Source organism: Tursiops truncatus, chromosome 14 (genome assembly GCF_011762595.2).
Source record: "Tursiops truncatus isolate mTurTru1 chromosome 14, mTurTru1.mat.Y, whole genome shotgun sequence".
Classification (NCBI taxonomy): Eukaryota; Metazoa; Chordata; class Mammalia; order Artiodactyla; family Delphinidae; genus Tursiops; species Tursiops truncatus.
Window position 1 is genome coordinate 57,086,614 of NC_047047.1, and position 17,735 is coordinate 57,104,348.

The 17,735-nt window shown below is 36.1% G+C and overlaps 1 protein-coding gene across 12 annotated transcripts in view; it reads left to right on the forward strand.

Moving 5' to 3' along the window:
• Positions 1-17,735, forward strand: part of THUMPD2 (THUMP domain 2 tRNA and snRNA guanosine methyltransferase) — a 45,988-nt gene that overhangs the window by 721 nt on the left and 27,532 nt on the right. For 6 of the 12 annotated variants that reach the window (XM_073791428.1, XM_073791427.1, XM_073791429.1 and 3 more), the window contains exons 2-6: positions 4,985-5,120; positions 6,495-6,901; positions 7,847-7,924; positions 10,252-10,304; positions 16,200-16,343. In XM_073791428.1, coding sequence (XP_073647529.1) covers positions 4,985-5,120; positions 6,495-6,901; positions 7,847-7,924; positions 10,252-10,304; positions 16,200-16,343 — 818 coding nt within the window. Of the gene's footprint in view, positions 1-4,984; positions 5,121-6,494; positions 6,902-7,846; positions 7,925-10,251; positions 10,305-16,199; positions 16,344-17,735 lie in introns of those variants that run through there. The other 6 variants (XM_019943180.3, XM_004318507.4, XM_073791424.1 and 3 more) reach the window with 5 other exon arrangements.

A 17,735-nucleotide genomic window follows, 5' to 3' on the forward strand; every position in this document is an offset into this window, starting at 1 on the left:
ATTTCAATGAAACGAAGCAGGTTTTAAACATCAGTTTAGGTTCTAGGACGTGCTGAGCCTGGTTCTTGAAAACAGGAAAAGGATGTAAGAGAAAAGTGCTCCAGTATCTTGGTGGGATATATATGACAGCGTGAATGATGTGTTTTTGGAAAATGAAAGCTTAATGAAAGAAATAGACCACTCTACTCCCAGGACTCCTGCAGTGTTGAAGGTCCACAAAAGGTGTTTCAGTGATGAGAGGGTGGGGAGAGGAGGATAGAGGGGTCATGAAGAATGGCATCAGTCTTTATTAGACTACCTGCCATTTGTGGTTTTGGTCACAGAATGTCATAGAGTATTGAATGTAGCTAATCTAAAAAAGCAACAATAGCAACTGCTGACATGGATTAAGCATTTAATATGTGTCAGACAATTTTCACAACTGCCCTATGGTATGAGGGAGGCTCCACATTTAACAGAAACGGAAAATGAGGCACAGGTAAAGTCCAATAAAATATTCAAGTCGTGGAACCAGAAAACAGCAGAGCTGGGATTCACACCCAAGCTGTCTCAAATCAAGCATGAGCATATTATCATGTTCAACCTAGGCAGGCTGGGACCTGGGTCCAGTTCCTTAAACCCTGTGTGGCCATGACGTCTTGCTGCACTGAGTTTTTAAAATGTAAACGTAGAGTTCTTGGTATGAAAAACAGATGGCTTGACCCAGTCTGCATATGCTGCATTATTAGAAAAAAGACGGTCTCTGCTTGTTCTCAGTCTTTGCCATTTGCTTCTTCATGGTGTGGTTTCCTATGTTCCTCTATCCTCTGTTTCCTGTAAATCGGAGTCCTGTAAGTTATAGCTAGCACTTGGTCATATTCAGATTTGATTTTTTTTTCTCCTGGTGGTGGGGCAAGCCTCTCTATAGGTTCCTGTGTATTTTTAAATATTTAATTTATAGCATATAAATATATACTATAGTATGTAGTGTGTAGAGTACTTTATAAAGAAATGTGTTGGGGGGGCTTCCCTGGTGGCGCAGTGGTTGAGAGTCCGCCTGCCGATGCAAGGGACATGGGTTCGTGCCCCGGTCCGGGATGATCCCACGTGCCGCGGAGCGGCTGGGCCCGTGAGCCATGGCCGCTGATCCTGTGCGTTCGGAGCCTGTGCTCTGCAACGGGAGAGGCCCGCGTACCGCAAAAAAAAAAAAAAAAAAAAAAGAAATGTGTTGGGTAAAATTAAGCTTTACTTTGTAATAATGTTTAACGTGTTAAATACTGTTATTATAACAATAAAAGCAGGAACAGTAATTTTGAAGATAGTAGAGGTGTCTCCAATGCCAGCTGGCCAGGAAACCCTGTCAGTTGATTAATCAGCCTTTATAAATCCACATAGCAAAGACAATGAACCCAGGTCCTTTTGTTTTTACTTTTTTTAGTGGGGTCATGATGATAGAGGGTAGTGGGGTACAGCTAAGCAGATAGTTGAGTTGTTTCATAGTTTTTCATTTAATGTAGTAAAGTATATATTTTTAATTCTCTCTTCTAAAATGATCCAAAAAAGCTCACACCCCACCTCAGTCCTTCACTTAGCGCTTTAAAATTAATTCCGAAATTAAATGGCATCTGTAGAGTTAGGAAAACTTTGGTATCACCCTATATTACTGTACCTTACTTTTTTGCATAGGCTTAAGCTTTTCATCTTTGTGTCAGACTTGAATCCCTGAATTTTAAAAGAAAGGTAGGGCTTCCCTGGTGGCGCAGTGGTTGGGAGTCCGCCTGCCGATGCAGGGGACACGGGTTCGTGCCCTGGTCCGGGAGGATCCCGCATGCCGCGGAGCGGCTGGGCCCATAAGCCATGGCCGCTGGGCCAGCATGTCCGGAGCCTGTGCTCCGCAACGAGAGAGGCCACGACAGTGAGAGGCCCACATAACGCAAAAAAAAAAAAAAAAAAAAATAAATAAATAAATAAATAAATAAATAAAAGAAAGGTAAAACTGCTAACTGCCTAGATAATGCTAGCCAATAACAGAGCTATTTTTTTCTTTAATAAAGGCTGTTATTTCATCTTCTGAAGTGTTAGACATAAAACCAGGTGGTTTTAGGCAGTTTTTAATGATTTAATTCCAAATGGAAAGAACAGATTGGATATATAAATAAATTTTCAAGGAAAAAATACTGGGATGAAATATTCTAAAATGCCACAGTTCTCCCTAATTATTGTAATTGAATATGATCAGTTACAAACTAAAAAAAAATGAGTAACGGTAGCTTCAGTGTTTGAAATCATAAACACCAAAATTCATCTCTCTTACTACTTTGAGATACAATGTCTTTACGAAGGGTGAACTGTTAAAGTGCTTTCATATATGTGACTGATTCTCACAGTGGCTGTTTACAACTTAATAAACTACTTCTGATTACATGCTCATTTCTTGTAAAAGGAATGTAGGCCTAATGTTAATTTTTTTAAATAAAGAGAATAATGTTGCTTTTGGTTTTGAGAATGTATTTAGTGCCTCAACACATATTATTCTTATGATTGGGTACCCCCAATAAATTAAATGACCTTTTAGGTCCTCTTAATTAACTTTATTTTCAGTCCACACTTTTTTGTTCTTCACACCCCCCTCAAAAACAGATATTTTTGGAGGAAGTTCATTATATAAACTGTTTCCCTTGATACTCAAGTAAATGAGAAAAGATAAGATCTTTGTACAATTAAATAACAAATTGAATGTCTAGACTACTTAGGTTAAAATCACTGGTCTAGATGTTTGCCTCAGTTTGTTTATAAGACTTGGATCTTAAAACCATACATTGTCAGTAACGTATTTATTTCAGTTCCCCCAGAACCTTGACAAAGTATTTCCTGTCTGTTAACCTGTTTTGTGATGGCTTAACATCAGCTATATTTTTAGGTCAAGTAACATAAAATCTAAACTTCTAAAAATTTACGTTTTAAAACTATGTCTCCAAGTTCTAAGCACTTTTGAGGTATATATTTAGTTTTGACTTTAGAGGGAAAATGTCACCTTTGTAATGAGAAAGAAGTAAATTGTAGAAACCAGAAGTTCTTGTTTTAGTTACTTCATTATCCCCTTAAATACTGATTCCTAAACATTCTTCTCATTCCCTATTTCCTCCATCTCTCTTGGTCAGCTACATTGCTGGTACCTAAGCTATTTGTTTTTTTTTTTTAATTTATTTGTTTTTCCAGCTCTCTTGAGGTATAATTGACATACAACATTATGTAAGTTTAAGGTGATTTGATACATTTATATATTGCAAAATGATGACCACCATAGCATGAGCTAACACCTCCATCCCGTCATATAAGCACCATTACTTTTTTGTGGTGAAAACATTTCAGATCTACTCTTTTAGCAACTTTCAGCTACATAATACAGTATTACTAGCTGTAATCACCATGCTATATGTCAGAGCCCCAGAACTTGTTACTCTTTTAACTGGAAATATTGAGGTTTTAATTGTTATCAACCTAGGGCTTCCCCAGTGGAGATTCTTCTTCATCAAGCTAGAGTGGTAACCTCAGAAATTACCATCTGCAAAGCTTAGTTAGACCAGGTCAGATCAAACATAAAACATTTGGAGTTCAAATTCCCATTGAATGGGAGCTACCTATGCACATGGGACCCCCCAAATTCCATGGTTGCCTTAGTCCTAGGAAATGACATAAAACCATGTCAGTCAGCCCATGGCCACTGCTAAAAGGAGAATGCTAGGACTGTCCACATCCATCCTGAACCTGAGGGCATTGGAATGACCCAAAAGGTTTAGGGTTCCATTGGCATTAAGCACCATTTGCTGTGACTCTCTCATTCGACTCTCTGTGAGCCAGCGCTCTCTTCATTTTCCTTTCTTCCCTGACTGACCACATAGCCATCCTGTCTCCAAAACCTCTTTCTGTTCGATGCATACTTCTTGCTTCTGTCCATTTTCCAGTTCCCACAGCCAAATGGTTCATTATTTCTTCCTCAGTAATCTACTTCTCCCTCCAGCATCACATTCACCACTCAGTCCTTTATGCCTCTTCCACAGTAATTTTTTCTGCCAGCTAATTTAGTGCTGTCATAGTTTTCATCAAAAGCCTGTAATGCTTGACCATTAGCATCTGTGGTACTCGAAATTTTGTGACTGTTATCAAGCCGGCCTGAGCTACACCATCCATCCACCTGACACCGTCAGTCAGCATCACGCAGCAAATGTTGCCATGCTGACTTACAGTTTACTTCAGCCAGGTTGTCACTCCCATCTGTGTGTTCTTGCCCTTTTTTCTTTTGTTAGAATCCCTCTTCCTGAGTCTTATAGGATTCTTCCCCGAGACTTTTACTAACGATGGCTTCCATCGTTGGTGCTACTTATTGTACCTACAACTTATCAGTGCGTTTATTATGTTAAGTTTTTAGTTTTCTTCTGGGTTTAATGCAGATTGTTGTCTTATAAATTTTACATTTTAATTTGTATGTCATTGTATGCCTATTACATTATTATTCATCTTTAAGATTTATACTGTATGCTTCCTTGTAGACCACGAGGTAGATTTTTAAGAAATACCTACTGATTATTTTAACCTTGGGCTAGACACCTCATTTGTCCTCTCCATTATACCTTTCCTTTGCCCACTCTTAACAGTTGAGTGAGATTTGATAATTAATGAGTATTTTGTGTTCTATTTTTTTAGTAGTGTGTGCACACACACACTTTCCAAAAGGTAACATAGAAAGATTATGATCTTGGTCACTGACTGTGTGACTTCATACAAATTATTTAACCTCTCTAAGCCTCAATTTCCTAATCTATAAAATGGGGATGATAAAATCTACCCTAGAGGGCTCTTATAAGGATGAGGGGGAAAAAAATGTATTCAGAGTGCCTAGTACAGTGTCTGATAAATAGTAGATACTTCAGAAATGGTCATTTTTATTATTGTTAGTGTAGGTGCAATGTTTTAATTCATTAATATCTATTTTTTCCATCTCTAGGTTGAATATATTTCAGGAAAAGTTTTTTTCACCACCTGTTCTGACTTGAATATGCTGAAAAAATTAAAATCTGCAGAAAGGTTATTTTTGCTGATTAAAAAGCAGCTTCCATTTAATGTTTCTTCTGTAAGTAAAGGTACAGTGTATACCTATTGCTTTTACCCCCCATGATATATTGTACTCCAAAGTTTTCTGCTTGGTAATTAATATGTAGCCATTTCACATTTTTAAGATTCATTCAGATCCGTGGGATCGTTAATTAGTTATTTTTCTGTATTTCCTGAACATTATCACCTAATTATGTCTCTTCTCTTTGCAATCTGCTGCCTGTCTTCTGAGATTTTAGTGTCCTAAGTCACATTTCTTCCTTAAGAATTACGATCAGACACCTTCTCTAGAACTGTGTGTGGTCAGTGCATTTATTTAGATTTAGGAGCACGTAATAACCCAAAATGCATTGATTTAAGTAATTGGTCAAACCTGTCACCATCTAAATTTTAACTGATGAGTGATATAATTGGAAAAATACTACATAGTAAAATTTCCTGTTTGGGGAACTTTAAATGTTTTGAAAAAACTTACACCCATTTATAAAGCATTAGCGTTAAAGAGGGCTTAGGAGATTTCTTGCCCACTCCCTAATTTTATAAATATGCTGCTGAAATAATGTAAAGATCTTGATAAAAGCAACAAAATAGGATCAGATACATCTGGATAAAACATTGCCTTAAACCTCATTTTGATTGCTGCTTGTGCACAAGAGACCATGTCATCATATAGTCTATAATAAAATGTGTCAAGAAAGATACAAATGGAGAGAAATCAAGGCAGGGCAGAAAAATGGTTTTAAAGCAAATCCTAAGGTATCATATTGTGGGGTCAATAAAATTTCATCCCAATATTCCACACACTTTCATCTTTAGAAAACTACAGTAATTATCCTTGGGTCATTTTTATGTCCCTTGTTCATCAAGGAAAGGTTACATTTTATCGAGCATGGCTGGCAGTCCCTAAGTTATGAATGGGTTGTATATCTGAAGTGTTACTTTGTGGGAAATCATTTTATTATCTGTGCTAATATTGTGTGGTCTAAAATAGTCCCAAGATTTAGTTGCTCTGTTTTTGAGCTCTGTGTTTTGCAGTTTATTCTGTTTTTTTAAACTTAATTTTTGTAGGCAAGATCAGCATTATTTTAAAGATCAACACATGCTCTAGGTCTGTAAGTATATTAAGAGATGCATATGTTATCGTAGGACAAATGATCTTGCTAAAGAAAATGATAACTTTGTAGGAATTTTAAAACAGTTTTGACGTTAAGTATGGAATATACGAATGAACTTTATTCTGTACAATATTCTTACATTAAATTATATAAATTCCAGATGAAAGGGAAGTCACTATTCATGTAGCAATTTAATAAAATTTCTTATTTTAAAGAAATAAAGGTAATGGGATTTGGGGGGTGATGAATAGCTTCAATAAAGGGTAAACTGAGATTTTATTTATTTAGGAAAAATATTTAATGAAATGCAGAGACTTACAAATGATGATCCTGAAAGTTGGTTGAATGCCATTTCAATTTGGAAAAATCTTCTTGAACTTGATGCAAAAAAGGTAAAACTTTCTCAAAAAAATGCTAACCCACTAAAAAGAAAAGTGGGAGAAAATGACATCATTGCTAAGAAATTGAAAACAGCACAAATGCAAGAGATACAAGAGAATAAGGAATGCCAAATGGAAAAACAAATAGAAGAAGAAACACTGGAGCAAGGAAATTTTACCACTAAAAGAGACAAATCTCAAGAAGAACTTCAGAACGATGTAGCAGAAGCAGTTGATACTCAAAAGCAGAACGACTTAACTTTCAGAGTTTCCTGTCGCTGCAGTGGAGCCATTGTAAAGACCTTTACTGCACAGGTATACTTTCCCCCTCCAGAGTGGGTTACCGTGTTCTAAAAGAATTTATTACTCTTTAGATCTAAAAAGAGGTAAAAACCTTTCTCAGAATACATAAACCAGGCCCAGACAGATAACTAGACCTAATCTCATATAACTAAATCTCTTCTAAAAATGCATTTTCCTTCTTAACTGTACCTCAGATGCTTAAGAGGAATAGTATGCCATTCTATGTAAAGACTTCCTTTTACTTTCTCCCTAAAAGTTCCGTTAAACGAATAGATATCCTTTACATTTGGAAATCCTAATATCATGGTCTGAAGCTTTTTGGCTTCCTCTGTAGTTCGGTTCTGTGTTTATTGAATTGTTGCTCTGCACCAGGTCCTGCATGTGGGATTGTCCCAGGACCCAGATGCAAATACACAGATGGACGTAAAAGGAGAGCAGAGACCACGAACAGACCCTACAAAGTTCAGTAATATAAAGGGCATAAGCCTAGGTCCTTTGGCCAGTCTTAAAATCAGACAGACCCTTAAGTTTGAGCCTAATGCTATTGCTGGTAATTTTTAAACATATAGGATTGCCATAGCTAAAATAGTTAATCTTTCAGCTTGCATCTGTTTCCTAAAACCCAGAATGACCATATTTATCAGGCCATGATCTGGTTATTTCATGTATCTAAAATTACAAGAATAAAATAATAATAATAAAATAAAATTACAAGAATGAAGATTACATACAAGTAGACGTTAACGCCATAGGACGTGTTGGGGGTGGAAAAGGTAAAATATACCCTTTTTGCCTTGAGTAGAAGATGCTTTCGTGTGATATTTTAATATTGTAGCCTTAAATTACCATCAGATAGTCTGATTGATTTTCCTGCAGACTCTGTTAGTTTTTGCTTACATTTAAACTTGAAATTTTCATTTTTAGTATATTCTTTTCTATAACCTGCTGCTTTTCCAGGAGGTAGGAAGAGTAATTGGAATTGCTCTCATGAAACAGTTTGGATGGAAAGCAGATTTGAGGAATCCAAATTTAGAGGTAATGAGTGTTCATTTTATTTTATATGCTTATAACCTAATTCTTTAAAGACGATGCCAACTATTCTTTATTTTAAATTGAAATATAGTTGACATAAAATATTATGTTTCAGGTGAACTACACAGTGATTCGACACTTGCATACATTACAAAATAATCACCATAAGTCTAGTAGCCACCTGTCCCCATGCAAAGTTATTACAGTATTATTGCAATGTCAACAACTTTTATTGTGCTTTTCAATTTTGCTTTAGAGTTTTAGAAATCATGTCTACATGGATCCAGCAGTCTGTTTCCTCTCTAGCAATAGAATACTGCAGATAATTTTGCTAGTAGTTTTCACTATGAAAATGTCTCATCCAAATTAGGACTTTTGGAATGGAATTGTTTAGTCACAGTTAAACTGAACATTTAATATGAGGTTGCAGAGATGCTCTCTATAATCACTATAATAAATAACAAGTCTGTATAATAAGAAATTCTAGCTAATGGTAAAAAAAAAAAATCGGAAAACAAAAAGGCCAATACAAAGTTAATTAGTGTGTTAATCGTGGCTTTGTTAGGGTTTGGGGATTATTTTTCTTTTTCTCTATTTTCAAAATCAATTTAAGGAGGTTACACAATTTTTAATTAGAACAAAGTAAACACTTACATGGGAAAACAAATTCTAGCTATAACAAATATTCTTCACTATTTTTTGAAAACCATCTCATAAATTTGACCAGTTTAGTCACTTTTATGATTCGTTAATTCATAAATTTATTGTTATATAGCTTTAAATGGAGTAATGGCTGGCCAAATCAGATTTTGTGTTGTTTTTCAGTTTTGTTATTTGAAATTTTTTCCTTTTAAAAAGTCGTGCCTCTTTTATATTCTTTATTGCTGTTATGCAAAATATTTTGACCTCAAGAATGTTTTGACATAAGGGTGTCTTCCTTCACCTGCCCCTTTCCACTTTGCTTATCTTCAGCTCTCCTGGTTTCCTCCTCTCCATCTCTCCCTGCCTCTATCTCACTGTCTCAGAATTATAGTTTTCTCATAGTTTAGCTCATAACTAAATATATCTAATTTAATTCCTATCATCCACTTAATGCAAAAATCTGTGACCAAAATTGACAGAAGAATCAAATCTTAACAAATTTTGTTCTGTACAGTTAATAGAAAAACCTTCATAGTGGGGAAAGCTATACCTGATAACATTTGATATGTAAAAATATCGGTATATCATATCTTTAATATAACTTTTAAATAGAAAAGAATTAATCCCAATTAGTAGTTTTGCTAAAATGAATAATATAAAAAATTGGAAAGTTTAGCTTCAGTAATCAAGGAATTAAACTGACTAAACGGAGTTCACTCCAGATTATTCTTTTCTTAATAAAAGTTTATCAATATTGGAATAATTCTGATTAAACTATATTAAAATACCTTTAGGGTAAAAGTATCAGGAATCAAATGTTCTTGAGGTCAAACAGCAGAATGAGAGAATTCCATAAGCCTCATCAGGCTACAGAAGGAGGGTTCTTTAAAATCTGTGTGGGCTACTAATTATAACTTGAGACATTTAAATCCTCATCATGGCCTATCATGACGACTACAGCTGACACTGCTATACAACTTAAAGGAAGGCGGTTAAGAGAGTAAATCCTAGGGGTCCTTATGACAAGGAAGAAGTTGTTCCTTTTTCCCCTTCTTTTCCTTTCATCTATATGAGAAGACGGATGTTAGTTGGACCTATTGTGGTAATCATTTCACAATATACATGAATGAAGCCTTCATGCTATATGCCTTAAACATATAGAGTGATATATGTCAATTATTTTTCAATAAAACTGGGGAAAAAATAACAAGGTAATAGAAGGAAGAAGCTCCCCTATAAATAGTAGGGAGGGGAAAGGTCACCCTTGCTACAGTATATTTGGCTTAAAGAAAGTTTTCTGTTAACCATGGCATCAAGTCTTATTTGAGGCTAAAATTAAGGTAGATTTAGGTAGTTGTCTCTAACCTAAAATGATGAAAAATCTAATTTAGTTAAGGTAATTCAAAGAATCGCTGGGAAGAAAGGTGACCTTGAGTTCTTCGTAATATGATTCTCAATATACCTTGTATACAATTTGACCTCAGAATTTTTCTATGAGACGTACTTAAAATTTACTTTGCCTCTGCTCAGTAAAAAATATTATGGAACATTTTTCTGGATATGACAAAGCCTTGGAATTTCTTATTAAAATATAGGTTATATTAGGTTCAAAATGGAAGTTTTCAAATTGTCAGTCATTTGGTAATGCATTTCCTGTTCCATTTTAACTTCTGTATTTGTTCTTTCAGATCTTTATACATCTAAGTGATATTTACTGTGTGGTGGGAATTCCTGTGTTCAGGTAGATATTGTTTCTAAGTTTCAGGTTTGTTCCTTAGTAGATTTTGTAAAATTAAGAACTTTGTGCTTTTATTTATAGTGTGAAAGAAACATTGATATATCAGAGGGGGCTAAAGGCAAAGCATTTGAGTTCTTTGCTTGAGCCAGTAAAGTATTTTCACGGAGCTTAGTAGATATCTGATCGGACTAGAGCTGTGAAAGATTTGATCACAATAACCCACTGATTACATGATTCATACTGAAAATTATATCTAATTATTTCTATTATTAAATGATTTTCACAGGCCCATATTTAAGCTAAAATTTTTAGTCTGTTGGCCTCTTGGATTTTTTTATTAAAGTAGAAAATACAACACAGTACTTAAAAGTCACCTTAAACATTCTTCAAATTTTATTGCAGTTCTTTTTTTGTGGGAGAGTAATTCCAGTTTTTAAAATCTTCAGGTTTTCTCCCTAGTTATGTTGGGTACTATATAATAATAAATGCAGTTGATTCCTTTTCTTATTCAGAAATACTTATTGAACGCTTATCATATGACAGGTCCTTTTTCTAGATGCTTTGGGAGGAAAGAGCTGGTTGGATGATGGAAATAGGGATTTGCAGTTTGTTGGGAACATGTGAATATCGTTGGCATCTTCAAAACATGTTATTTGCAAAGCCCTGTTTACACAGTATAAGGTGATTTAGATACCCTTTCTCTAGGTGATTCTAGGCATGGAATGTTTTTAAAATCCTAAAAGTGCTATGGGAATACGTCACTTATCCGAAGCTCACATTTGTGCATGTGTAAGCCTGAATCAGGATGTAAAAAGGAATGCTGAAGGTCATTGTAATAGCTTTTAGCAAATGGTGCGCCATAGCAGTTGATTAGCACAATGCTGAGAACACTGTAGATGTTCAAGAAGTGTTGAATGATTGAGTTCCACTGTGTGCTAGTTGTAGGGTAGGCCCCAGTAGCCTCTAGATTACAAAAATCATGCACCAAATAATATTTCTTGTCACCTCAACACACACGAGGTCATCACATGCCTCAATGCCCTGTTGGTTTCCCTTGGCCCCCACCTACCCCAGTAGCCTACCAACTCTCCCAGATGAAACCTAACCCACTGTTTTATACCTACATCTGCAAGGTGTCCAGGCTGCCCTACTCCAGTGCCTTTTGAAGTCCCAGGCCCTAACCCCTGCAGAATATTTGTAAAACTTTTTTTTTTTTAGCAATTTTGGTTTTTTTTAATTTTATAATAGTCGACAGGAAAGGTGGGAGAAACTGAAAGATGGCCACATTTCAACCTAGTGTAATTATTGATAGTCACCAAGACAAGGGTAAGGAAGACTAGTAAGACAGTAAAATATGAAATATATTTTTAGAAGGATTCATAAAGCAGCTAACTATTCTTTAACGCTTTGGCCCCTGAAAGGGTGAGCTTAAGTGTCTAGAATATTGATTTATAAGGCACATTTCATCCCCAGCAGGGCTGACTGATGCAGTATGAATGTATTTAGATTTTTGGCACCAAATAAAAGAACTCATTTTTAATTTGTAATCATGGATAAAAATGCTAACTTTCATGCTCTTTTATTATTAACTTAACAAATATACATAAGTTTTTATATGTGTTTTTAAAAGGTGTACAATTTTATTTAATGATTGCTAGACACCCTCAAGAAGTCATGCTTATGGCATCTCAAGTAATAACTGGTAATTTAACCTAAAAGTTGACAAATAAAATGTATGTATCTGAAAATTAAGGCTCAGACCCTGAATGAGCAGTGGCCGAAAATAAGATTGCATTAGACACTCTGTAATTAGGCTGTTTCACTACCTCAGCGAAGGAAGGAAGCAATCACGATGTGTGTTGATTAAAACAGTTCGCCATTGTGTGAGGCAAGGGGGGCATATGAAGAACTGAAAAGCAGATAGCGGTGGACAAGAGAAGTGATGGTGGAGGTCAGAAACTGTAACCTGGTGACCCTGACAAGAGAAGAAAGTCAGAAGTGATGGAACAGAGGACAGAGCAGCCATCGAGTTTGAGGGACACACAAAAATGTGTATCCTAGTAGCACATCACCTGGTACAGTAAGCACAGTGGGTAAGAACCATGGACTTCAGGTCCCCCTTCTCCACAAAATAACTCTGCGAGTTGGGGCATATTATCACATTCCTCTGCTATAAAATCAGGAAGAGGATGGTATCTACTTCCTAGCTTTGTAGTTGGGATTAAATGAGATAACACATATGAAAATGAGAAAACTGCTTTTATGATACAGTAAGTGTGAATAAATTTCAACTATTCTATTTTTAAACAGATCAGCAACTAAGGAGGGAAGGGGAGAAGCATTTACTAGAGTAAGATTAATTCATTCAATTAATTTCAAGTGAAATATCTAATGAGTACTTACTCTGTGCTAAGCATTGTGCTACATAGCCAGTGTTCAAAGATGAGTAAGATGGTTATTAAACACAAGGAATCCACTCTAGTGGGAGAACAGATATGTGGTCAGTGCTTGATCGGAATTAGAAAAGAGGACCTAACTGATGGAGGACAGGTGAGCAAAAGAACACAGAAGAGTATCACTCAGTGTATCACTTAAATGGAGAATAATAAGCAAGGATATCTCAAGTGGACAAGAGAAGGAAAGGATCTTACAAGCAAGGAACTGCACGTGTAGAGGCATGGAGGTGTGAGGAGGCTTGAGGTACATGGCGGACAGCAAGTAGCTTCGGTATAGATGGGACAGGGAGTGCATAGGGAGAGTGGTGGAAAAGGAGACTGAGGATTGGGAATGAGTCATGAAGTGTCTTATAAGCCGGGTTAAATAACTTGAATTTTATTCGAAAAGCAGTAAGAATTTGAAGCAGAAGAGTGTTGTGATTAGGTTTGTGATTTTTAAAAAATTACCAAGGAAATTATATTTTAAAGTGGAAAGGAAATAAAAAAGCGGGGGGTTAAACTCATACCGGTTCAGGCGATGAATGATGAAGAAATGAACTAAGGCAAAGCTGGGGGTAATAAAAAGGAGGCCGTGCATTCAAGAAAATGTTAGGGAGTCTAGAATAACTTTCAGATATCTGATTTTGGCAACAAAGAGACACTGGTGTCAGTCACTGAGATATAAAATATGGGGAAAGGAAGTAGTTATGTGTCCAGTGAAACACGTCCAAGTAGATATTTAAAGTTGCAGCTCTGGAGTTCAGGTGACAAGTCTCAGCTGGAGGTGTAGATGAGATTACCCAGTACATAGATGGTAAGTGGCCTAAGGAAATGAAGACGTGTATCAAGATAGTAAATACAGGGAAAGGAGAGCGTACTTAGTTTATATCTTTAAATTTTGCAGTACTTAAAGAACCTCCAAGTAAAAGATGTCCAAATACACGTTTGAAGATAAAGATCTGGGATTCAAGGGAAAAGTCTAGGCTAGAGAGATGTAGGTGAGAATGTCTTCAACTTGCTGATACACGGTGTGTAATAGAAAAAAGAAGAAATGTATGTAAGATCAAAAACCACCTTTATTTATTTTTTTAACATCTTTATTGGAGTATAATTGCTTTACAATGGTGTGTTAGTTTCTGCTTTATAACAAAGTGAATCAGCTATACGTATACATATATCCGCCCCTCTTGCGTCTCCCTCCCACCTTCCCTATCCCACCCTCTAGGTGGTCACAAAGCATCGAGCTGATCTCCCTGTACTATGTGGCTGCTTCCCACTAGCTATCTATTTTACATTTGGTAGTGTATATATGTCCATGCCACTCTCTCACTTCGTCCCAGCTTACTCTTCCCCCTCCCAATGTCCTCAAGTCCATTCTCTACGTCTGCGTCTTTATTCCTGTCCTGTCCCTAGGTTCTTCAGAACCTTTTTTTTTTTTTAGATTTCATATATATGTGTTAGCATATGGTATTTGTTTTTCTCTTTCTGACTTACTTCACTCTGTATGACAGACTCTAGGTCCATCCACCTCACTACAAATAACTCAATTTCATTTCTTTTTATGGCTGAGTAATATTCCATTGTATATATGTGCCACATCTTCTTTATCCATTCATCTGTCGATGGACACTTAGGTTGCTTTTGTGTCCTGGCTATTGTAAATAGTGCTGCAGTGAACATTGTGGTACATGACTGTGTTTGAATTACAGTTTTCTCAGGGTATATGCCCAGTAGTGGGATTGCTGGGTCATATGGTAGTTCTATTTTCAGTTTTAGTTTTTTGTTTGTTTGTTTTTGGTACGTGGGCCTCTCACTGCTGTGGCCTTTCCCGTTGCGGAGCACAGGCTCCAGACGCGCAGGCTCAGCGGCCATGGCTCACAGGCCCAGCCGCTCCATGGCATGTGGGATCTTCCCGGACCGGGGCACGAACCCATGTCCCCTGTATTAGCAGGCGGACTCTCAACCACTGCGCCACCAGGAAAGCCCATATTTTTAGTTTTTTAAGGAACCTCCACACTATTCTCCATAGTGGCTGTATCAATTTACATTCCCACCAACAGTGCAAGAGTGTTCCCTTTTCTTCACACCCTCTCCAGCATTTATTGTTTGTAGATTTTTTGATGATGGCCATTCTGACTAGTGTGAAGTGATACCTCATTGTAGTTTGGATTTGCATTTTTCTAACGATTAGTGATGTTGAGCATCCTTTCATGTGTTTCTTAGCAATCTGTATGTCTTCTTTGGAAAAATGTCTATTTAGGTCTTCTGCCCATTTTTCGATTGGGTTGTTTGTTTTTTTGATATTGAGTTGCATGAGCTGCTTGTAAATTTTGGAGATTAATCCTTTGTCAGTTGCTTCATTTGCAAATATTTTCTCCCATTCTGAGGGTTGTCTTTTCATCTTGTTTATGGCTTCCTTTGCTGTGCAAAAGCTTTTAAGTTTCATTAGGTTCCATTTGTTTATTTTTGTTTTTATTTCCATTTCTCTAGGAGGTGGGTCAAAAAGGATCTTGCTGTGATTTATGTCATAGAGTGTTCTGCCTATGTTTTCCTCTAAGAATTTGATAGTGTCTGGCCTTACATTTAGGTCTTTAATTCATTTTGAGTTTTTATTTTTGTGTAAGGTGTTAGGGAGTGTTCTAATCATTCTTTTACATATAGCTGTCCAGTTTTCCCAGCACCACTTATTGAAGAGACTGTCTCTTCTCCATTGTATATTCTTGCCTCCTTTATCAAAGATAAGATGACCATACGTGCGTGGGTTTATCTCTGGGCTTTCTATCCTGTTCCATTGATCTATATTTCTGTTTTTGTGCCAGTACCATACTGTCTTGATTACTGTAGCTTTGTAGTATAGTCTGAAGTCCAGAAGCCTGATTCCTCCAGCTCCGTTTTTCTTTCTCAAGATTGCTCTGGCTATTTGGGATCTTTTGTGTTTCCATACAAATTGTGAAGTCTTTTGTTCTAGTTCTGTGAAAAATGCCATTGGTGGTTTGATAGGGATTGCGTTGAATCTATAGATTGCTTTGGGTAGTATAGTCATTTTCACAATGTTGATTCTTCCAATGCAAGAACATGGTATATATCTCCATCTGTTTGTATCCTCTTTAATTTCTTTCATCAGTGTCTTATAGTTTTCTGAATACAGGTCTTTTGTCTCCTTAGGTAGGTTTATTCCTAGGTATTTTATTCTTTTTGTTGCAGTGGTAAATGGGAGTATTTCCTTAATTTCTCTTTCAGATTTTTCATCATTAGTGTATAGGAATGCAAGAGATTTCTGTGCATTAATTTTGTATCCTGCTACTTTACCAAATTCATTGATTGGCTCTAGTAGTTTTCTGGTAGCATCTTTAGGATTCTGTATGTATAGTTTCATGTCATCTGCAAACAGTGACAGTTTTACTTCTTCTTTTCCAATATGGATTCCTTTTATTTCTTTTTCTTCTCTGATTGCCATGGCTAGGACTTCCAAAACTATGTTGAATAATAGTGGTGAGAGTGGACAACCTTGTCTTGTTCCTGATCTTAGAGGAAATGGTTTCAGTTTTTCACCATTGAGAACAATGTTGGCCGTGGGTTTGTCATATACAGCCTTTATTATGTTGAGGTAAGTTCCCTCTATGCCTACTTTCTGGAGGAAAAAAACACCTTTATTTTTGTACTAAGGTAAAAGCCAGCTAAACTCTGATTAAACACATCAGCGGATTTTACAAAAGTAGGGAATTATTTTCATTTTCAAGGAGTTTATTTCTGAACACTTCTTTCCCCCAAATAATTTTATTTTTACTGACATAATGAGGCCATTTTGTTGAAGTAATAGCAGATTAGTTTTGCCCAAGGTTAAGGTTAAGCAAAATAAGAATGTGTTCACTTTTGTCACATATTAATAGAATTGGCTTCCATAAAATAAAACCTCTATTAGTAAAAATATGCACATAATGGCTAAAAATTTAAAGGTTCTACATAAATCTCTGATGCTTAGAAAAGCACTTTGTAATATATATGGACAAAGACAGTTTTCCATACCAATTCTCGCTCTCCCTCTGTGTTTGTTTCTAGAGTGAAAATAATCTCTTCATTTTGGTTTTAACTAATGTGTTTTGTAGCAAGGTAATTGCTGCACTTAACCTGCAGAAGCAAGATTCATTGATCAAAATGTTTTATAGTCTTTTTACCTGCAAAGTTTATATCCCAGATTCCAAATCTGTGGATATAGTACTATTCACAATGTGAATTTTTATTTCCTGAAAAACCTTTTAAGAGAAAAAAAAACCACAACTCTCATGGGTTTACCATTCAGGACTTCCTCATAATAGTAAATATGCAATTATACCGTTTTATTTGATAAGGTATTTATAATTATTTCATTCTAAGATCTTAAGAGGCTTGCAGTAAATACATACAAAACAGGATAACTTAAAGTCAAAGAAAGAGCAGAAATAAAATGATGAAAGGAAATAGGGTTTGGAAAACACTGTGGCTTTGTGTAATGTTAGTAGAAGAGCCCCTTAGTGGCTTTGGAACAAGCCTATCCCCAAAACAACCAGGCACTGATTCTTGAAATCATACCCGTAATGTCTTCCCAACAAATTGTATACATGAAATAGAAAAGTGCATTGAGATTTCCAAGGAAATGCTTGTTCGTTGCATTAGAAACATAAAAATAATTTTCTGAAAATATGTATCAAATCTGGAAACACTGATAGTAGCAATGATTAGGTAGAGGAGAAAGTATAAAGTGATACATAATGGAGGCCAGTGAACTCATTGGGGAGATGTCTGCTTCAGCCCTTCGTTCGATAAATTATCTTAGGCAATGCAATGTCATGCTTCATTCCATCTTTTGAGAAAGATGCAAATGAGCAAAAAGCAAACTTACAAAAGGGACCTTTTAGAAAACATATTTCAAGGGTTGGCATCCATTCAGCCGTGCTTCCCATACTACATCTATATCACAATGCAGTCTGTTCCTCTTGATGACTCCAGATCAGCAAGGCAA